A 22,721-nucleotide genomic window follows, 5' to 3' on the forward strand; every position below is an offset into this window, starting at 1 on the left:
GTGAGAGGGAAGCAGGCTCCCTGCTGAGCAGAGAGCCTGATGTGGGACTTGATCCCAGGACCCCGAGATCATGACCTGAGCCGAAGGCAGCGGCTTAACCCACTGACCCACCCAGGCACCCCAGTCCTTCTTCTTTGGCTGCTTTCGTCTGCCTTATGTCCTATAAACCTAACTGCTCCACTGCACTAGGCTCTCCGTAATCTGATTACTTTTATCATAATCTTTATGTTTTAAGTCATAAAAATGATTTGTGTTCATTTTGTTGACAATGTAGAAAAATAAGAATAAAGAAGAAAACAAAGTCACTTGTGACAACACAGTGCAGAGATAGCCACTATTCACATTTGGATCTGTTTTCTTCCAGTTTTTATACCTTGTTTGGATATGTACGTGAATGCTTATATGTGTGTTCACATACACCATACACAAATATTATTTTTACTGTAATAGAATTGTTTATCATCTAGAAAATTTCCAGTTGTATTCACTTAATGTTTGTGAATCATTTCCCGTTCATGAGGTGTCTGAAAACATAATTCTTAATTGCTCTGTTGTATTCTGACAAATGGATGTATCCTAATTTATTCATTCATTCCACTATGGGGAGGGGTTTAGTGTGTTTCCAGTTTTTCTCAGAACCAAAGATGGCTTTTGTTTTTGTGAACATTACTCTTTATGTATATCTAAATCTTCAGAATGAAAACCTAGAAGCGAGTTATTTTTGGGTCAGACGCTGCAAACATTTTTAAGTTTCTTGGTTTGTTTGCCAAACTTTAGGAAGGTTCATATCAGTGTACTTTTGTATACTTTCTCTCTAGGTTATTTTATTCTTCTCCTCACCTCTGCTCTAGTCTGTATTTTCACTTCTGACTTTTCTCCCCTTTCCTTCTCTTCATCAAAAATGATGTACCACACATAGTAGCCCATGGATTTCCCAGGGGTGTGGGGAACTTCAGATACATGAAAATAAATTCCCTATCCCTCCACAGACCAGTTCCTTCTTTTTTCAGTAGTATTGTTCTCCTGCCTCTTCCAGCCATTTGTCAGATTCTGACTGTAATTCCTAGAGCAGGGATTCTCAGACTGAAGCATGCTTCGGAATCATCTGAGGGGCTTCTTAAAACAGATTGCCAAGGGGCGCCTGGGTGGCTCAGTGGATTAAAGCCTCTGCCTTTGGCTCAGGTCATGATCCCAGGGTCCTGGGATCGAGCCCTGTATCGAGCTCTCTGCTCAGCAGGGAGTCTGTTTCCTCCTCTCTCTGCCTGCCTCTCTGCCTACTTGTGATCTCTGTCTGTCAAATAAATAAATAAAATCTTAAAAAAAAAACAAAAACAGATTGCTAAGTCCCACCCTTACAGTTCCTCATCTAGTAGGTCTGAGACAGGGCCTGAGAATATGCATTTCTAAGCCCGTTCCCTCTCCCCGTTGGTGCTGATGCTCCTACCAAGATGGAACTTTGAGAACACTGCATTAGGGAGTCTCATATCCATTTTTGCTGTCTGTTCCTGCATGTGGACTATTTCCGTAAACTATTAATTGATACCCTCATTGGAGGTATTTTCCTCACTAGCTTGTTTGAAAGAGCCAGTTCAAACTTCTTAAAACACAGGTCTGATCTCGTTATTTCCCTACTCTAAAACTTTTAGGCTTTTTCCTTCTAACCCCTGAATTTAGTTTGAACTTATTAGTATGGCATAATCAATTATTATGATATCTCCATGTGGCACTTTTTTTGGTTTTGTTTTGTTTTTTTTTTTTTAAAGGTCTTATTTATTTACTTGACACAGAGAGAGAGAGATCACAAGTAGGCAGAGAGGCAGGCAGAGAGAGTGGGGGAAGCAGGCTCCCTGCCGAGCAGAGAGCCCAGCGCAGACCCTGAGATCATGACCGGAGCTGAAGGCAGAGGCTTAACCCACTGAACCACAAGGTGCCCACCCCCCTTTTTTTAAGTAGCCTCCACACTGGGGCTTGAACTCATCTGAGATTAAGACCTGAACTGAGACCAAGACTCGAACGGGTAACAGACCAAGACTCGAACTGAGACGAAGACTCGAACGGGTAACACCCAGGTGCCTGTGCTTTACAGTTTTTTAATAGACTGTTTTTTAGAATAGTTTTAGGTTTATAGGAATATTGAGCAGAAGATACAGAGGTTTCCTGTATATACCCCCTATGCTTTATAGTTTTAAAAGCACTTTCATATATAATCTTTTGTCCAGGTTTTTCTGTAATCTGGCTGCAATCCCTGTGGTTAAAAAGTGGGGGCGGGGGGAACACTTAGCAAAAAGTTAGGAGACTTGGGTTTTTCTTAATTCCGTCTTTAACTATGACCTTGGGTCAATTTCTTCTTCTATAAAATGGTAAGACTAAAAGATCTTTAAAGTTTTTTTTTTTTTTCACTGTGTTTTGCCTTTTTAACTTTATCTTCTACTGCTCTTCCCATCAAAACCTAAGCTCTAGCTGGGTTAAGCTACTGGCTCTCAAGGTACTTTTTGTTTTTCAGCTCCATGTGTTTGCTCTTGCTGTTTCTTCCCCATAGAATGCTCCTTCCCTGTCTCTTCACAGCCCTTCAAGGGCTCCTTCAAATGCCATCTCCTTCTACAAAGCCATTCTTGATAACCGTCTTCACCTCCTTTCCCCTCTTTGATGTTGCCCAGCCTTTGGCTTGTACCTCTGTCCTTCTCTTATGGTATATGTGATATACTCCTATGTGTTGATAGGTGTTTCTGAATCTTATCTCTCCTGATCATTTACACATTCTTGGAGGACAGAAGATGCCTTGTTCATTATATTATTCCCTCCGCACTCCTACCTTGTACCTTGTATTATGCCTTATATACAGAAACTTTTCAGTAAATACCTGTGGAATGGATGTGGATGGCTTCAGGTGTTCTTCCTTTGCACTGGGGCTGTAGGTAGTTTGTCTCTTTGTATATGGGATGCCTTGAATAAACTTGACATTTAATGTTGATATGGCAGAGCTACTTATCCAGTTTAAAATGCCGGATTCAGAAAGGCCAGCAGTTGAAAAATGGTGTGACCCCCTTATAGAAGATAATAGTTGACATTAAAGTTAATAATTGGGCTGAAAGGGATGGGCATTGCAAGGGAAAAAACATACCTTCAAACCACATTTGTAGGTGTTTTTTTTTAAGATCTATTTATTTTTGCATGCATAATAGAGAGAGCGAGCAAGCGAGAGCGAGCATGTGCACGAGTAGGAGAAGGGACAGAGGGAGAAGCTTGACTCCATACTGAGCAAGGAGCCTGATACAGGGCTCGATCCCATGGCCCTGGGATCACGACCTGAGCAGAAGGCAGATGCTTAACTCACTGAGCCATCCACGTGCCCATGATTTTTATTTTTTAAAACAGGGAGTCCATGGCCAAAATAGATGAGGGAGCACCAGCACCATTGAGTGGAGGAGCTGCCCGACTCAGATTTTTCTCCATGAAGAGGACAGTATCACAGCAATCATTTGATGGCGTTTCATTGGATAACAGTGGTCCTGAAGACCGGATTTCCGTGGACAGTGATGGCAGTGATAGCTTTGTTACGCTCTTGGAGTCTGGTAGGTGGCAGCAGCCAGGTGAAATTGAAGTCCAAAAAGGGTTCTTTCTGCTGCCTGTGTACCAGCAGGATATGGAAGGAACTGAGATTTGATAAAACAGATATTTTCTTTTTTTTAAAAGATTTTTATTTATTTGTTTGTTATATAGAGAGAGATCACAAGTAGGCAGAGAGGCAGGCAGAGGTGGGGGTGGGGGAAGCAGACTCCCTGCTGAGCATAGAGCCCGATGTGGGGCTCGATCCCAGGACCCTGAGATCATGACTGAGCCAAAGGCAGAGGCTTAACCAACTGAGCCACGCACGTGCCCTAGTATTTGTCCTTTTATGGCTGGCTTGTTTCACTTAACATAATGGCCTTCAGGTTCATTCACTCCATAGCATGTGTCAGAATTTTCTTCTTTTTTAAGGCTAATATCCTATTGTATGTTTATAGCACATTTTGTTAATCCGTTCATCTCTGTGGATACTTGGGTTGCATCCATTTACAGATTTTTTTTTTAAGTGTGACCAAATACCACTGTCCTATTTTCAAAAATTAGCAATTCGTTAAATTCATCAAATATATAGTTTTCAAATTCCCAATAGTCTCATAAGTGTCATAGTGATTTTCTTTTTTCATGGTTTTTGGAGATTGAATTTAAACAGAATTTTTTGACTTTCAAACTCATTTGGTTTTTCTTATACAGAGTCTGGCCCAGAATCTCTTCCACCAGGACCTCTTCCAAATGTCTTGGACAGTGCTGGTGCCCAGGGGAGCCCTGCTGTGGATAGTTACGGCCAGGGGTCACCAGAGGCCAACAGTTTGGTCTCACCCAGTGGGGAAGACCTCAGCCTTCACCCGGTCAGCTGCTCTCCTTTCTTCTCCGCAGAGGGTTGGCTGTAGGCTAGAAGCTTGCAAAGCACTCAGCTAAGAGAGTAATCCTTTTACAGGTCTCCGTTCTGGTCCTGAAGGTGAATGAGGTGTCTCTGGGGATTGAGGTACGAGGTGAGGACCTGGCTGTAGCCCTACAGGCAGAGGAACTGAGCCTCCAACAGCTGGGCACCGTGGGACTCTGGCAGTTCCTGCATGGACAGTGCTCAGGTGAGGATGCTGGGATTTATCTGGGGCAGCTGTAGCTTCTTGCTCCTGTCACTGGGCCCTGACCGTAGCTGTCCTAGTGCCAAGCCCATGGTCCTTCTCTCCTGGAGCCATTAGGAGGAAGAACTCCAGTGAAGCCTCCTTGCAGGGAACCTCCCAGAACTCCTTCTGGGGCTTTGCCTTCAGTAGGCTATTCGCCATCTTCACTTCCCAGGTGCTCCTTAAGCTTATTCAGTAGGCCACTGTCCTCTTCATTTGCGTAGCTGCTGACATCCAACTATATCTGATCAGGGAACTTCTGTCATTCACATTCAATCCTTTGGTATTTGTGCTTTAGAAGATGACAGGAAAAACCTGGGCTTATGGTGCATTCTTCATTTTAAAATTATTTTTTAAAACATTGAGTAGATACTAAGGAATACTTACAAAATATATATAAGATATAAAATAATAAAAATACAATGAACCCATGTACACCACTGCCTAGTTTAATAAACAGAATAGTACCATTAACTTTCAACTCCCCTTTGAAGTCTCCTGAATCTTTTTCTGCCTTTCAGGAGAGAATCACTCTCCTGAATTTTTTCTTTCTGTTACTTTACTTTATAACTCTTCTACATGTTTATATTATCTAGCTTTGCAGGTTTTAGAGTTTTTCTAAATGGGATTATAGTTTGTATTCTTTCATGACTGGCTTCTTTCTTTGATATTCTTCAAATTCTTCTAGGTTATTGAATTAGCGATGATTCATTTTCATTACTATATTACATTCTGTTATATAAATATACTGTTTTTTGCTTTTTAAAAACAACTTTAGGCATAATTTGCATTTATGAAATTGACTTATTGTAAGTATACAATTTGATAAATTTTAGCAAGTTTACAGAGTTGTGCAGCCATTACCATCACCCCTAAAATATCCCTTGTACCCAGTATTCTATTTATTTCTCTATTCTGAACAGACATTTGGGTTGTTTATGGGTTTTGTTTGCTATTTCATATAGGATTGCTTTGAACATTTTTTTTTTTTTAGATTTATTTATTTATTTGTCAGAGAGATAGAGGGAAAGAGAGAGCATGAGCAGGGGAGTGGCAGGCAGAGGGAGAAGCAGACTCCCCACTGAGCAGGGAGGTCGATACGAGACTCGATCCCAGGACCCTGGGATCATCACCTGAGCCGAAGGCAGATGCTTAACTGTCTGAGCCACCCAGGCGCCCTGCCTTGAACATTCTTCTTTTTTTTTTTTAAGATTTTATTTACTTGACAGAGAGAGAGAGATCACAAGTGGGCAGAGAGGCAGGCAGAGAGGAGAGGAAGCAGGCTCCTTGCGGAGCAGAGAGCCCGAAGCGGGGCTCGATCCCAGGAACCTGGGATCATGACCTGAGCTGAAGGCAGAGGCCTTAACCCACTGAGCCACCCAGGTGCCCCTTGCCTTGAACGTTCTTGTACATGGCTCCTGGTGTGTATGTTAGAGAGTTTCTCGAGGGTTCTCTTCTCTTCTTGAGGATATACTTTCCAGGGCACTAGGGTCGGTATAACTTCAACTTTACTAGATAATGCCAGTTTGTTTTCTAAAGTACCTGAGCCATTATGCAGTTATATCACTATATGAGTTGTGTTCGCTTTGGCAGCACATATACTAAAATATAACTATATGAGCTATTTCCTGTCCTTGCCCACAACTGTGATAGTTCTTTATGGAATTTTGGGGAGATTAGCATGGATCCTTTGGGTGGCTTTTATCAGAGAGAAATGAGAACACCAAGACTTGGAGAAAGGAGGAGATACTCAAATTTATCAGAGTTGAGGGTCCTGTGTTTTAAGAGCTTTCCCTTGGCCTTTAACCCGGTATCTCAGATTTATAGCAAGGCCAGTGTGATTTTGATCCTTGACTTCCCTTCCACCATGAGAGACATGATAGCAAAGTAGCCAAGCCCAGTCTTTGCAGTCAGTCATTGTTGCCTATATTTGAGTTCTGTCCTTGCTACTTACAAGTTGTGTAACTTTGGGCAAGTTATTTTTTGTGCCTTAGTTCCTTCATCTCTGAAATGGGAATGATGATAATACTTTTGGTATACAGTTGTTATGAATATTAAATATATGTAAAGTGCTTAGAATAGTCCCTGACTGTAATTAATGTTTTCTTTTTGTCTCTCCTATCAAAGATATAAGCTTTCAGGAATCCTCAGCTTTGAAGACTGACCACATCAGGCCAGCTGTAGGCCTTCGCTTTGAGGTGGGGCCTGGTGCCGCTGTTCATTCCCCACTGGCCACACAAAATGGCTTCCTGCATTTCTTGCTTCGAGGCTGTGACCTTGAGCTGTTCACTTCGGTGCTCAATGGCCTAGGGCCCTTCTTGGAAGATGAGGAGATCCCAGTGGTGGTTCCCATGAAGATTGAGCTCCTGCACTCCAGGATCACCTTAAAGGTGAGAAGAGCTTTTGAGTTTTACCCTAGACTTTGCCGGGCAAGGAATTCTGGCAGTGATAGCTGTTCACGTCTTCCCTTGTCGTGGTCCAAAGTGGCAAGAATCAAGTGAGGAAATGCATATTAGCATTCTTAGTGTAGGGTGTAGTAATACATAAATGTGTGTTGTATCAAAATTTTCTGGATTTAGGTGAGGAGACCTTGTCTCTGCCATGCAGTGTGACTATGTGTAAATAAGCCCATTAGGTTATCTGGTCCTCAGTCTGACCATCTCTAGAATGGGAGAGACTCAGTTCTGCTTCTCTACCCTGCAAGAATGTCTGGATACATCATGGCATAAAACTGCTTCAAGCTGAATGGGAGGAGCCTGGGTTGTTACCTGAATTTTCCTGAGCTGGTTGGGGGCATCGTGTGGTTTCCCTCTTTCCTGCAGGATGATATCCCTCCCATCTATCCAACATCTCCAGGCCCTGTCCCCATCACTCTGGCCATGGAGCATGTTGTGCTGAAGCGGAGTGATGATGGTGTGTTTCACATAGGCGGTGAGTTGGGCTCGTCAGCCTCCTGGCTTCTCTGCCTTTTTCCTCCTAGAAGTGGGGAGGTGATAACTAGGAATTGTTTGTATGTTGGCAGCAGTTTGTCATTTAGAACCTTAACTTTTCCCCAGCTCCTGCTCAAGACAGACCATCAGCTGAAGTACCTAAAAGTGAGAAGAGGCAGTCTGCCAAAGAACAGATGTTTCTGGTGCCCACAGAAGAAGCTTTTGGACAGCTGGTAAGGACCTAACTGAGCAGTACCTTTCCCACAGACTCTTAGTGGCTCTAATTACAGAAGCTGGTAAAACTCCAAGGGCTGCAAAGGTTGTCTGTGCTGTGTACAGCTAAGTAGTTTGGGCTCCTGTCACCTAGTAGCGACTTCTGGAAGGGGATATAAGTCGGGAACTGTAGGTGAATGGTTGCTGATCATACATTTTGCCTGTTGCTGTCCTTATAACTGATGAACTTGAAGACAGGCTTAGGTTTTTAGAAAGATCTGGTTGTGTTCTCTTGATCACTAACCAAATTCGTGGATTTTTCTGCTTGAATTCTGACTCCTTGTTCCCTAACCAGATGTTTTTGCAAGGCATATTATCGTATTTATTAATTGTCAATTTCTTATTGTTCCCCAGGTGAAAGAATTGCCTACCCTACAAAAGGAACTTAGAGAAACTAAACAAGCATTGGCCGATGCCAACCAAGAGAAAGACAGACTACTGCAGGAGATTAGGAAGTATAACCCCCTCTTTGAGCTCTGATAGCAGTGGCTCAGCCATCTGTGCCAAGGAGAGAGGAAATCACCAGCAATAGCACCAACTACGACAGAAGGCACCGTCCAGCATTGAAGAAGTCTGCTAAAGGATGCCAGAGGGACTGGGGTGTACTCAGCTCACTCCTTGGGGTGTTCTCTCTACTAGCTCTTCTGACTTGGGTGGAAGACAGGGCAAAGTATGACCACGTTCTAGAAAATTGGGGGCAACTTTGCATGTGGCTCAGACATGTCTTGCCTATACGAGGCCTTTCGGCTCTCTGCACACCAGGTGGAATCTTGTTGCCATTATAGGGCCATTTTACCACTTAGTTTCATGGTAGAGACATTTGCTTCCTCTACAGGCTGTGCGAATAGGAGAAAGTACCCACCTCCTCAGTCACCACAGAGCCACCAAAGATTCTACATCCCAGAGCTTTCTGTAGCAGACTTGAAAAGTCCTTGGCCTGGGCTTTGGGCATGGTAGTAGATTGCAACAGGAAATAGCCAGTAGGGCAGAGCTAGGAGAGGCACAAGAGTGAGGGAGACCTGGATGCTGCCTTTTTTTTGGAAAGGGAGCCAAGCTCATACCATCTTGGCTGATACTACAATCAGATTTTTCAGGGTTAAGGTTCTTTTCTATTACACTTTGGTCATTGTGATGCTGGGGTAGAAAGTAAACAATAGCAGTGGCTCCATTGTGTCATCTTTCCCTTCTATAACATAATTTATTTGAAATTTAAATCAAGAAAAAATACTGAGCTAGGCTGAAGGTACAATGTGGTAAGAATTGCTAGGGGAGCTTGTGCTGAGCCCACGGTTGCCTGCCTGTCTTCCACAGCTGCATCTCAGAAGTGATTCCTCTGTCTCCCCGGGTTCCCCGGCACAGCTGCTCTCCCAGCTCTGGGACTTTCTACCAGCACTCTCCTTTGCACTTGGTGGTTTGGGAGCTGAAAATGTGTTTTGAACTGTAATGTAAGCATCTCAACTTGTTGCCTCTCATACCCCTCTATCACTGTGGCTTTTTAAAATCATGTAATTTTGACTTAAGTAAAAACAAAAACAAAACAAAACAAAACAAAAACCCCTTCAGCCTAGCTAGGCTTTCCCCTTGCCCCTTGGAAGAGTGATTCCCCTCCCTCTTTCTTTCTTACCTAATTCTTCCCCAGCATTCTACCCTCATTGCTCTGTAATATACTTCAGGCTGTGTTGATTGGACAGAAGTTCATCAGCTAACTCACCTTGAATTGGCAAGATGGTAAAATTAGTGATGTAGTGGTGTCACTGAAATCCTAATCACACATGACCTATTGGAGGAAAGAGAAATGTTTTCCTTTATGGACTTGCATATTCTAGTTTTTTTGAGGATAAAAAGAAACATGCATTCAAGAAACAACAAGATATAATTTGTTCAGAATTCTAAAGAATTTTTATTAAGGTTTTTCACTTAAAGCAACTTTAAAAACACCAGTTAATATGAGATATGGGAATATTTTTTCATTCCTAGGAAACAACTTGGAGACTTAAGAATAAATGTCTTTTTGGAGATAATGCTAACAGGGGAAGTTTCCTGGAGGTGGATGCTTGGTTTAACCTTACTTAAGGTTTTTATAAATTACCCGAAAGTAGGATATTATAATGCAGTCAAATGTCACTACTTTCAGGTAATGACAGGTAAGCCAGAAGGGATTTAAAAAAACAAAGCAAACCACAGAAGGCCCACAAGCCAGGCTGTGACAACTCAAGAAAATGACAGGTGAGGTTCAGTCTAGACAAGTGTAAAGTAATAGAAGAATCAGCAACCAGCAAGGCAGCAAGCTCTGTTAGAACTCAGCAAAGTAACCTCACCATTGCTGAGGGGAAGGAGGGGTCAGTGTGCTGGTCTGGCTCAAATGTCCCACCTGCATCATCAGGAAGGACTCATGGAGACAATGAAGAAAACAGGACCTTATAGGAAACCATTTTACTGGCTCAAATTCTCTGTGCATTTCCAGTCACCTTTCCAGTCTCCAGAATATATGATGAAGAGATGAAAGGTCCAGAGAATAGCAAAAATTATTGGGGGTTGGAGATACTCCCACATGAGGATACAGGTTTAAAATGCCAGCTCCAGCTCTGGAAAGGTAAACGCTGAGGGTAGTGTGAGATGGGATATCCAGTCAAGGGGAAGGTTGTGTTCTCCTGCCATACCCTAGCTCTGGAGCTCAGCCTCAGAGTGGTAAGGACAAGAAAGCACTTCTCCCAGCAAATCAGAAACTTCAGGAGCTCACTGACCAAGAAGTGATGCTGGCAGAGGCTATGTATGGGTGGCAAAGGTTTAAGAGGAATCCTTATATGATGGCCTTGCAATGGAATTACGGAAAACTAGGGCTATTTGGTGAGACACAACTCAAGAGAGTAACTGTGTGTCCCTCCACAGACTCCCCCCTTAGTGCTCCTTTGGAAGGCATAATGTTGAACAAAATGAAATCACTAGACCTCTCAACTATGGCCTTTCTAATGTTGTTACAGGAGGCCTTGAGGAGGGAGATCAGTAGCCGGAAAATAGAATCATTCAAACTTTGACTCATCTGAATTGGTTTAAAATCACATTCTGATTCTCTTTCCCTCCCCTCCTGCTCCCCACCCCTACCCCCACCACCCCCACCATATCCCTCTGGTATCCCTCCGTGCAGAGAAAATGCCTCGTGAGCCTTGCTTGATAGAATATCACTGTAAGCTTGTGCTTGCTGGTAGGCAATAAAAACAAATCTGGCAAACATTCAGGCTAACCCCTTTAATGGCCAGAGTTCATTCAGGTTTCTAGGCTCTCTGGAGTTCTTGTCCAGGTGACAGATGGAGCCCTAGAATTTCTGACTCTCCTATGTGGCATCCTTGGCTATTGTTATCTTGAAATCCTCCTGCAGGAAATGTGGTGTAGGGGTCATCATCCCAGGAAATTTTAGTTCACAATCATCTTGTATAACTTCATACTCCTGTTGATTGGGGGAAAGACTTGCATAATGAAGAAACGTGAACTGGTTGGTAGTTCTCAGGATAAATGTAAAGAAAAAAAAAAAGGAAGGAAAATAGTGCTTGGACTGCTTACGATTTCTGCCTTGGAGCTCTAAGACTCTGTGAACAAGAAATACCTCAAGAAAATGTCTGGAGTGATAGCACCACTATCCTTCAAAGACCTCAGCTGCTGCACATAGCCATTTCAGCTGTGAAGCATTTACAACTTTGTACCATCTATGATTGTCGAGATTTCCTGTTTACATGGATGTACTGGAGATCGGCTTTAGTGCATATGGACTGGTTTAAATTCTGAGCTGAGCTGCAGGGACGTTTATTGATCTCAAATTTGTGTTTAACTCGCTGGAATAATTCACCTCACTTCTTTGACTTAAGACTGAAGGAATGGGTTCTATTCTTGTGACGGCTGCTTTTGCTGCTTTCTGTAATCTAACCCTCATTTTGCCATGGTCCTCAAACTTTATATACCCTTTTCATGGTTCTGAAAGAACAGTTTCTGTATATGGAATGGACAAGGGATAAACACTACCCTACAACACCCCAGAATTTAAATGCTTCCTTTGAACCCATTTAACATGAGTTTCCCCTTATTCTAGTTCAGGGGGGTAATGGAAAGCAGGTAGTTTCAAGTATTGCCATAGTGATAATGGAATTTACCATTCTAAACCTTTGCACTAAGGGTTTGTTTTTTCTCATTTAACACTTGTCTGAACTTCTAAAATCAGTTATAGTAACATCACAAAACAGTGGAAACAAATGAATATTGCTGCAATTCTAGTAGAAAGACGTTTGGTTGAAAACTATGAAAGCTGTCCTGACCTAGTGATTTACCATAGTCATTAGTGTTTCAAGAGAGGCTGGTGTGATGTACCATCCTTCCAGAGACTACAGCCCTCATCTAGATCATCTCCCACCTTCTACCAGAGTAGGAATGTTCCCATTCACCTCTGACGGGTACGGATGGTAGCTGTTGTTGAGTGGGGATTTTTTCCCCCATCTCTAACAACAGACACAAGGAGAAACATTCTCGGAGAACCTTAAACTGTGAGGCTTTGCTAAATGGCTAGACTTGTGATGTACTTTCTCCCTCATTGCTTGTAAGTTTTACCCTTTTCCAATATCTCAAACTGCAATAGGTATAGTTCCTGTAATTGTTTAAAAAAATTTCTGTTAGAGCCGAGGGACTATCTGCCCCCACCTCCTCCCCACCGCCCCTCCCACCGTTTATTATCCAGTCAAGATTTAGCTTGAGTCTTACAGCATTTCTTTCTGGGATGCCCCACTGAAGTGTCTTCTTCACTGGCTAAATATATGTTTAAAGCCATGGGTTTTAATGTAAGATACTAAAAGTCAGATCTGTTGAACTTTGTGAGTCCAAGCTGTTTCCCCTCCATCAGGGTGCTGAACAGAACTGACATCTTTTAAGACATGCTCAGGAAAGCTTCAAAAGAGAACAGCTTCAAAACTCTTCTCCATATGACACTGAATGACCGGGGAAAGAATTCTGGGGATTGCCAATTATATACGGTAGCCTTATTACTGCTAATCACTGTCAATAAAAGGTCACTCCATTCCCCTCTTTTTGAGGACAACAATGAGAATGTGTCTGATGAACTGGAATACTGGTCAGTGTTGAGAAATTTTAATGTTACATTATCTAATCAAACCTTGAGTGTACTGGTTCTGTGAACCACCTGAAAAAAGCAAATTAAACTTACTAAACGCTGGTTGTGGTCTGTTCATAGGAACCTGAAATATATGGGCTTTTACATTATTGTTAAGTGGTTTAAGTACTCTTTTATGAGATAAAATTTTAATGATTCTAATAGAAAATGGGAAGGGCTCAAATTTTCAAAAAAAGCCAAGGCCAGTTCTATTCTGACACCAGAGAAGAATGATGAACTACTCCCCATTCCAACCGGCCAGACAGAAAATGAATACACATATGGCAAGTTGGAAAACAGTTTAATGATCACTCACCAAAATCCATAGGAGAACTTTACATCTTTACAGGGACTAATTTTTCCACTACTGTTGCTATCACTCTGTTCTTCATGGTAGAGTGTCTCAAGTCATAATTTCTGGTTGTTTCATCTACTTAAAACCAGAAGGAAGAAACAACCTAAGTCATAGCAACTTCATGCTTCAGTGCGAAACCATTGAAGCTCTCTTGGAAAGGTTTTCTCTCTGAAAGCAGCGTCCCTGTCTAGAAGATGCTTAAGGCCCATGTACCTTCTTCCAACTAGTCAGAAACAGTTAAATGCCTCAAAATGCCCAGAGGTCCCAATATTTAGTCAAGGCAGGTATGAAACAGGCTGCATGCCTTTAGATGTGATGAGTATCAGAGTTCCGAGAAAGACATTAAAATCATCATGGAATCCTTGGAGGACCAAGATAAGAAAGCACCAGTGCGAAAGTCTCATGCAGCAGCAAGTCTGGAACCAGCACTATTCCCTTCAGTACCAGGCCTTTCTAGGCTTTGGTCTAGAAGAAGATGATTTTTTTGTGCTTTGAGTTGGGGATCTGCCCCTTCGACTTTAACCTCCGAACAGCCTCCCTCATATGTTTGGGTTGTAGTGGTGGCATTTCTCCCCACTTCTCACACACATCCAGTGCTAAACAGAGGACAAAAAGAAAAGTTTCATTGTCACACAAGGACATCATATCACATAATCCCCATAATCCTTCTTAAGCTTGCTGAGGAAATAAGCCAAGATACTGTCCCTTCTTAAGAGAATGCTATAAAACATACCACGTTAGCTTTAGTATAATGGGCAACAGTTTAAAACATAACTTCTGCTTAAAAAGAAAAAGTTTAACTGATGGGATTAGCAATACACAGCAGCTAGGTTCTTCCCTTGACAGACAGAGGGCAGGTCCCATAGGTCGTAACATCGGGGACAACTCCTCATCATATCACACTGGTCAGCACCCAGTGATTGCTTTTCTTGTGTCTTTAATTTGGCAAACAGAAATGAGCTAAGTCCATTGGAGAAAAATATGAAGTCCACTTCTGTCACCCTGGCCTGAGGACAGGAATCCAGAAAGGAGTTTTCCCAGATGTTTCCTTGCCTCTGAGTATTAAAACTTTTGAGGAATAATGGTCATGCTCTCCAGAATACAGGTGCCCCACGTGGTCAACTCCTAGTGCAAATGCAAACTCCCACAAGTGCTTTACCAGGTCCCTTAGTATAGATAGTCTTGAAAGTAAGACCACCAGAGGTTCAATCTCATGTGTATCAATAATAACTCACCTTCTTCTACCACCTCCCCGACGAAAACCTTGGAAATACCAGACATAGCAATAACAACATTCTGAGACACAGAGGTGCCCGTGATGGACTGGATCAGCTTAAAAAAGGACAAAAGATGATGATTAATATAGGCAAGAACTAGCTTTGGAATATGGTACCCCTAAGAATTTTTTTTTCCCAAGAAAGCGGAAAGTGTTTGCTAAAGGCTGGATGTTGAAATTAAGACAATTAAAACAAGGATTTGGGTGTATACTGACCTATATGTTGAGACCCTATCCCTGGAACACAAAACTCTCACTGATAATTGAAGGGCATGTTATTTTTATTTTCCTGCATGAATGATCCACCACCTTGACTAACACTCCACTCAGAATGCTTATGGACATAGCTCTCAAGTCTAGTTCAGCTCTCATAACCAATGGAAATCAAGTATAGCTGTACATCCTTACCCTCTTAATGGCTGCCTTAGGGAAGGCTGACCGGCGATACATTTCGTAACGGTTCAGCTGCTCCTCCGAAAAAGAAGAAACCAGGATTCTAGACAAAGATTCAGGTAATTGAGTTGGCTTACAAGAACAAATACTTAAGATAAATTATCACTTCACTAAAAGCAAATCTCAGACAACTAGGAAAAGAATTTTCAAGGGGTCAATAGCATTAGGCTTGGTGCTTACAAGGAGTGAAGATAAAGCATTTTTACTTTTTTAAAAATTAATTTATTTGACAGAGAGAAAGCACAAGCAGGGGGAGCAGCAGGCAGAGGGAGAAGCAGGCTTCCTGCTGAGCAAGGAGCCCAATGTAGGTCTCGATCCTAGGATCCTGGGATCACGACTTCAACTTATGAAGGCAGATGCTCAACCAACTGAGCCACCCAGGCGCTCCAAAGCATTTTTACTCTTAAGGAACTTGAGAAAAAGTGAAACACAACTTTCCTTCTACTTTACTAAGAACAAAAACTTAAACAACAATGTTGATCACAGTATACTACACTATCTAGATTGCATGAACTGTGTTTTCAGCATGTGGCTCTCTCTCCCCATTAACTCTACCTTACCACACATTGATGGTAAAATTTTGATGCATAAATTTTATATTCAAACCAGTAGTTTTCAACATTAACCCACTTGGGGGAAATGTTCTTAAAATATATGGAAAAGAGTTAATGCTCTTAATACTTTCAAATAAATAAAAAGCTGTATTAATTTAGAGAACGAGCAAAGGACACGAACAGGGAGTTTACAAAAATACTAATGGTGAATTCAGGGGAAAAAATAACTACTATTAACTAAAGAAATGAAAATGAAACACCGGGGCACCTGGGTGGCTCAGATGGTTGAGCGTCTGCCTTTGGTTCGTGTTGTGTTCTTGGGGTCCTGGGATGGAGCCCTGCATCGGGCTCCCTGCTTGGTGGGGAGCCTACTTCTCCCTCTCCCTCTGCTATTGCCCCTGCTTGTGCTCTCTCTCTCTCTGTCAGGTAGATAAATAACATCTTGAAAAAATAAAAAATAAAAGGATAAACTAAAATAACATTTTTCATGAACCAGACAAGTTTTTTTTTTTTTTTTTTAAGATTTTATTTATTTATTTGACAGACAGAGATCACAAGTAGGTAGAGAGGCAGGCAGAGAGAGAGGGGGAAGCAGGCTCCCCGATGAGCAGAGAGCCCAATGCGGGGCTCGATCCCAGGACCCTGAGATCATGACCTGAGCCGAAGGCAGAGGCTTAACCCACTGAGCCACCCAGGCGCCCGAACCAGACAAGTATTATAAAGAATGGTATTTAGTAAGAATAGGAGGACACAAACTCATATCTGCTGGTAGAGTGTGAAGTATAACAACTTTTCTGGAGAAGAATCTGGAAATGTGTATGAAGAGCCTTTGAAAATATTTATACTGTCTGAACTGGCGATTGACTTCCAGGAGTTTATTTAGGAAATAAATGGACCAGTATGCAAAGATGTGCTCAAAGATACTCATCTCATCAAAATGGTGTCAAGAGAAAAAGAGAGAAAAAAAAAAAAGAACTACAGGGACTGATTAAATAATTCATCTGCATGATGGAATATAATGCAGCATTGCAACTGATGATTTATGGGTATATTTACTAAAAATATTTAGCTATACATATCAAATGGTAAAAACAAGTCTGAAAACAACAACAACAATAATAACAAAAAACAGCCAAAAAACCCCAAATCTGAAAAAGTATATAATCAAATATATACCCAGGGTTAACTCTGGGTAGTGGGATTATAGGTAATTATTTTTTCCATTTCTCTATATTCTCAGAATAATTTGCATGAGCCCATACTACTTTTACAATCAGAAAACACCATGAGGGGTGCCTGGCTGGCTCAGTCCAGTGGAGTGTGTGACTCTTGATCCTGGGGTTGTGGGTTTAAGCCCCATGTTGGGTGCAGAGATTACTTAAAAATAAAATCTTAAAAAAAAAAAAAACATAACAAAAAAACCCCACAATGAAGCTATTTCATTTTTTAAAAAAGTTACGACCTAGATATATAATTATTGACATGGAAAACATTCACCATACATAATGTGAAAAATAGGTTACAAAGAGTAACATCTTTGAAAAAAATTTTTTCTGGATATATATGTATAGAAAATATCTTAGAGCCCATACACCAGAATATTTAGTTTTTATCTCTGCTGATGTTATTTTTACTTATTTATATTTCCTTAAATGTAACACAAGATATTATTTGCTTTATTATTTTTTTAATACAAAAAAGGAAAAAAATTTAAAGGCCAAAAGAATTTATTAACTTTGTGTGGTCAAGTTAGAGTTCTGACATGGGGGAAAAAAATCAGAAAGTGACTTACTGCATCTTTTGAATCTCATCTTCATCCACTTTTTGCTTCTTCTCTTTCTTTTCTTTGGTATCTATTTTCATTTTTTTGGCTGCAGGAGTAAGTAAAGATGAGTCTTCCCTTTCAACTGCTGTTAAATCTGAGATGTCCTGACTCTTGAGCTGAAAAGATGAAAGAAACCCCATTATATATGTGACTTACTTTCCAGCCTTGGGCATGGTAAGACCTCATTCTCATTACAACACAACAAATCCATTATTCAATAGGTTTTTGATTCCAGACACTGGCGTGTACCATCATCATGAGTAAGATGCACTCTCTCCCCTAAAGAAGTTTATATAGCCCACCTGTGGAAAGAAAACCAGCCAAAGAATCCAGTTTTCCAGTTTAGCTGTGCTCATAGCTCTAGTATGTTTACAAAAGAAATGATGTGCCAAGAATCATGAAAAACACTCCCTCCCCTTGAGCCCACCTTCCTGACCTCATTCTTTAAAGGGGATGAGAGAAAAGTCCTTTCCAGCCAGCCAGCTCTTTTGCCTCTAAATCTATAGATCTCTTTTTTGCTGATGATTCCATCTGTAAAGAATATTAAAAACGAGGCACCTTCTCATCAAAACAGTGTTTCTTTGGATTTGGAACTTGAAATAGTTTTTTTTTAAAGTAACTTCTACCCCTAGCATGGGGCTCGAACTCATGACCCTGAGATCAAGAGGCACATGTTCTATTGACTGAGCCAGCCATGCGCCCCTGGATTTGGATTTGGAATTTATAAGTGAACTTCTCCCACATGTAGTGCTCATTTCTTCCTCTCACTGTATTGTATCATGCACATATTTATGTTCCATTACTAGACTGAAAACTTTTTGAAGGTAGTTTGACTCTTGTTATTTATCTCTCCCCACATAAGCCTTTAGCATAGGTTTACTCATGCTAGATGTTTAACGTCTGTTTAATAGCAATTAAAATCAAAAGACACAACAAACCTCATTAACGGGATTTAACCTGTTTTTCCCAAAGAGGAACTCACAAAAACTCATACAGGAATATGACAGGGTTGAGGTGGGGTGCCTAGGTGAAAGTGAAGGCAGTATACCTTTATTTTATTTTTTAATTTTAAAAATATTTAATTTATTCATTTGACAGATTACAGGTAGGCAGAGAGGCAGACAGAGAGAGAGGCGGAAGCAGGCTCCTCGCTGAGCAGAGAGCCCGATGTGGGTCTCTATCTCAGGACCCTGAGATCATGACCCAAGCCAAAGGCAAAGGCTTAACCCTCTGAGCCACCCAGGCACCCCGGCAGTATACCTTTAAAAACACTTTTCAAGTTCTTCTCTAGTTACCTATTTAGTACAAGTTTTCTAACCTCTCTGTGCTTCAGTTTTGATGATTTATATTTCCCCCCAAATGAGCCATTTTTCTTAGATTTTCAAATTTAAAAGATTTTGTTTATTTAATAGAGCATGAGTTGGGGGGTTGGGGGCCCCTATTTTAGAAGGGAGCCTGCCTTGGAGCTGGATCCTGGGACCTCGGGATCACAACCTGAGCTGAAGGCAGACACTTCACCAACTGAGGCACCCAGGAGCCCCTGTTATTCTTTTTCTGGTTTCTTGAGTTGGGTGCTCATTTTCAGCATCTCCTGTGTATTAATAAAAATATATAAAGCTATGAATTTTTCTTTAAATAAAGTTTTGGCCACAGGATTTAATGTACTGTTCCCTTTATTTCTTTAACCTAAAGCCTACTTTAAAAAGTTTAAAATATCCAGGTGCTAGTTTTTTTTTGGGGGGGGGGGGGGTGGGGGTGGGGAGAAGCTTTGCATTATTAATTTTAGGTTTATTGCACTGTACTAACAGGATGTGACGTGTTTTGATTTCTGCTTTTAAGAGTTTGTGTTTTTCTTCGTGGTATGGTATGTGATCACTTTTTAAAAAAAAAGATTTTATTTCATCTTTAGAGAGAGAAAGAGAGCGCACGCACCAAGTGAGCACACAAGAGCAGGGGGAGGGAGAAGCAGACTCCCTGCTGAGCAGGGAGCCTGATGTGAGGCCAGATCCCAGGACTCTGGAATCATGACCTAAGCTGAAGGCAGCCGCTTAACAACTGGGCCATCCAGGTGTCCCTAGATGATCAATTTTTAGAAAGTGTTTCAGATAAAAAAAAATTTATCTTCTGTTGGGTGCAACTAGTGAGCTCTTTATGGGACTAAGCCAATTATTCACATCTTCTCTGTCCTTCAGATCTGTTTTAAAGGTTCCTTCTTAAAATAATTTCATCACATTTTTCTTTTTCTAAAAGTTCTTACTTTATCTTGATGCCACTTAGTGCTCTGAAAGACTGTTTCTATTTAATCCAATGTCCTGCCCCATGATCTCTTTAAGTCCCACAGAAGCTCTAAGACCCCAAAATTCTATTTCTAGAAATGGAACTGAAAGAACACCGACATCCCCGATTGATGCTCAGTTAGGCAACACTGCTGAGCTCTTCGGGTGGCACAACTGATGGGTTTGGGGTATTTATGCTGTAGAGACCTTTGGACATTAACACCCAGGTCACTGGTAATAGTTAAATGTCCAAAGAGGGTAAAAAATGGCTAATCCAGTAACTTCCTCAAAGTCTCCCTTGAAAGATTCTGCAGCATATAAATGTAAGGACCTATTTAGCCAGAGCAACTCCATCTCGGTTAAAAGCCATTTTGTTGTTTGTGCAGTGAACTTAAATTGACCCTGCCTCCCAGAGGAACTTACTTAGAAGCAAGTCTGGAAAACCAGTAAAATGTAGTCAGCTAGTTCCTGATAGCAGAGCCCAGAATACAAGGATGAGTCAAGCCAGATGGAGACATCTAATCAGTACGAAGTACTGTTTGTAACAGTGAGAAGGTCTTGCCCAAACCAAAACGACTCCATCTTGGGAAGGACCACCATCTTATTATTCACACTGAATAATTAACTGACTAAGCCTTCCTAGAAAGTACTATTTGTAACCGTTCCTGGTATGGGGTAATCTTAAATAACAAGTCACCAGACCAGATGGAACTAGCCAATCAACAAGAGACACACAAACCCGGTGGGCTAAGATACCAAGATATGGGTTGCAGTTTCACCCAATAAAAGGCAGCCTGTAAGATTGGGAGGGGTCGCTCTCTTCGGAGGCGGCCCTGACTGGTCAGTCAATTCTTAAGCCTGTAGCCTGGGGGTAGTCCGTCTCTTCGAAGGCGACCCTGACCGGTCAGTCAGTCAATTCTTGAGCCTATAAGCTGGGGGTGGTCGCTCTCTTCGGAGACGGCCAGGGCTGGTCAGTTTGACTTCTAATGCTTGGCATAGAATAAAGCTTCGCATAACTTTCACTTTGCCTCAGTCTCATTTCGTTTAATAACGGACCTAACATAATGACAAAGTTATGCTTGAGGAACATCTAGGAAAAACCATATTTCGGTCAAAGGGGTACTAGGAATCCTGGGTTCTAGCTCTTGGGCTAAGTCTTAGTGTGACATCTGATCCCTATTTCCTCACCAGAAAAACCTTGAGGCTATGTCAGAGTCCCTTAGGGGCGCCTGAGTGACTCCCTGCATAGACCAAGCCACTCCTGATTTCACGGTCGTTGAGTTCAAGCCCCACCTTGGGAATAGAATTTACTTAAAAAAACAAAAAAACAAAAAAACCCTCCCTTAGAAGTAGCCTTGATATCTAAGGGGAGGGAATAAAAGTATTAACCCAATGGCTGGGTGTCTAGAACCGAACCAGCATTACAGTTTTGTTTTGTTTTCTCCCTCTCCCCATCCACCTTCGCAGATCTGGAAGGAGTCATGATGAGTTCGAGTTAGCTTGGCAGGGACCAACCAGAAAGCCGGTCCAGCAAGCAGTAACAATCTCTGGCCTCATCAACACTTCTCTCCCTACCTCGCTTTCTTCGGCAGTCGCTTCTTTCAAGTCCCCATCTCCGTCCCCGTCAGTTTCCTCCGGGATTCCGTCCGTGTCGGTAGCTCCTGGGCCCCGGGGAGCAGCGGCCGTTTCATCTGGCTCCCCTGTTTCTCCTCCTTTTTCCGTGGGCGACTCGCAGGCATTATCCATAGCAGCAAGGAAAAGGGGAGAGATCGCAGTCCTGACAGCTCTGGAGCTCCCGACCTAGTGTAATACAGCAGCCCGCAAGCTTACTTCCTGTCGTCGCGCTATGATAACATCACTTCTACGGGTCCTCGGAGGGGACAGTTTGAAGCCCGCGTAGTAGACTTCGGGGCTCCGTTTTAACTCTGAATTGGTTGGTGGCGGATGGAAAGGGAGGATTCAGGGTACAAAATTCAGTTTGTGGATTTTCCTTCCACGTTGGGAAATCAGCATTTGTAAAGGATAGTTGTATTGTTTACTGAAGGACTCCCCCGCTTCCCCGAAACTTCTGCCTTTCTAAAAACGTAGTTAACTCCTTAATCCGCTTTCTTCAGAGTAAAGTTTGGGGACGGGAGAAAACTCAATTCCGTCATCGCCCGTGTAGTGGGATGCGGCTATCTGATAAAACTTAGGCAGGGACTCAACCTCGTACATTTCAGTTGGGTAGAGACCATGGGCCTGTGTGAGTCTCCAGCATTTCTCTTCGGTTCTTTAAATACCTTAAAAATAAATAAATAAAAATAAATAAATCATATGGTTTGAACAGAATTGATCCAATCCATTTGAATCCAATCCACAACTTTTGACCGCTTACTTCGAGCTAGGAACAGTTCTAGTAGCAAAAACACATAGTTTCTACCCAATAAAGCGAGTTTTCCAGTTCACCAGTCCTCAAGATTGAGGTCGGTTTCACAAACGTGACTTCTTATGTCAGTTTAGTTAATCTTATCAAAAGCAAGAGGAAGCAAATCCTGCTGGGAAGGGAGGTCTTCTTCTTCTTCTTCAACTTTTTTGCACTATTCACTTTAACAAGCCATTTCAGAGACTGGGGCCATGAAGAAGTAGAGATGTTTCTATTTAAAATTCTTCCTCTCTTCCCTCATTGAGGTACGGGGCGGTGCATTTTATTTACCTCTGCATCATTAGGTCTCCACATTCACCACATATTTAACTTACACGTGCTGAAAGAATGGGCTTGGAAATGTAGGTGCGCGTTACCATATTTCTCTCTTTGTTTCTACGCTGCCTGGGTGAATTTACCATATTTCCTGAGGGCTCCCAAAACCTTTGGTGAAGGAGCGCACTTTGGTAGGCGCATACAGGTGGGACCCGTTTGCTCCCTTCCACCTGTACAGCGGGTATCTACAAGGCGTTTTCCTCTT

General features: G+C 41.9%; 2 protein-coding genes across 3 annotated transcripts in view; one reads left to right on the forward strand and one right to left on the reverse strand.

Moving 5' to 3' along the window:
* BLTP3A (bridge-like lipid transfer protein family member 3A) overlaps positions 1 to 13,150 on the forward strand; it is a 65,064-nt gene extending 51,914 nt beyond the window's left edge. The window contains exons 15-21 of the mRNA XM_059400067.1: positions 3,376 to 3,572; positions 4,258 to 4,412; positions 4,502 to 4,652; positions 6,816 to 7,078; positions 7,511 to 7,619; positions 7,745 to 7,851; positions 8,246 to 13,150. Of these exons, the coding sequence (XP_059256050.1) occupies positions 3,376 to 3,572; positions 4,258 to 4,412; positions 4,502 to 4,652; positions 6,816 to 7,078; positions 7,511 to 7,619; positions 7,745 to 7,851; positions 8,246 to 8,371 (1,108 nt within the window). The 3' untranslated portion in view covers positions 8,372 to 13,150. The remainder of the gene's footprint in view (positions 1 to 3,375; positions 3,573 to 4,257; positions 4,413 to 4,501; positions 4,653 to 6,815; positions 7,079 to 7,510; positions 7,620 to 7,744; positions 7,852 to 8,245) is intronic.
* A 174-nt stretch (positions 13,151 to 13,324) lies between these two features.
* Positions 13,325 to 21,854, reverse strand: TAF11 (TATA-box binding protein associated factor 11). Of its 2 annotated transcripts, XM_059400078.1 has the most exons (5): positions 21,355 to 21,677; positions 17,471 to 17,619; positions 15,080 to 15,167; positions 14,631 to 14,727; positions 13,325 to 13,991 (listed from the first exon to the last, which is right to left on the reverse strand). In XM_059400078.1, the coding sequence occupies exons 1-5, from the start codon at positions 21,523 to 21,525 to the stop codon at positions 13,861 to 13,863; spliced, it is 636 nt and encodes a 211-aa protein (XP_059256061.1). In that variant the 5' UTR covers positions 21,526 to 21,677; the 3' UTR covers positions 13,325 to 13,860. The 2 variants fall into 2 exon arrangements, with proteins under 2 accessions (XP_059256061.1, XP_059256062.1); XM_059400079.1 differs by lacking the exon at positions 14,631 to 14,727 and having other exon boundaries at positions 13,935 to 13,991; positions 21,355 to 21,854.
* Between the last annotated feature and the right edge of the window lie 867 nt (positions 21,855 to 22,721).

The sequence above is a fragment of the Mustela nigripes genome, chromosome 5 (assembly GCF_022355385.1).
Source record: "Mustela nigripes isolate SB6536 chromosome 5, MUSNIG.SB6536, whole genome shotgun sequence".
Classification (NCBI taxonomy): Eukaryota; Metazoa; Chordata; class Mammalia; order Carnivora; family Mustelidae; genus Mustela; species Mustela nigripes.

Coding starts and splice junctions, on each gene's coding strand:
- TAF11 (XM_059400078.1), bottom strand. CDS start 21,525: ATGGATAATGCCTGCGAGTCGCCCACGGAAAAAGGAGGAGAAACAGGG. Junction 17,620..21,354: donor CGACTGCCGAAGAAAGCGAG/GTAGGGAGAGAA, acceptor TCATCTTTTCAG/CTCAAGAGTCAGGACATCTC. Junction 13,992..14,630: donor CGGGGAGGTGGTAGAAGAAG/GTGAGTTATTAT, acceptor TCCTCTGTTTAG/CACTGGATGTGTGTGAGAAG.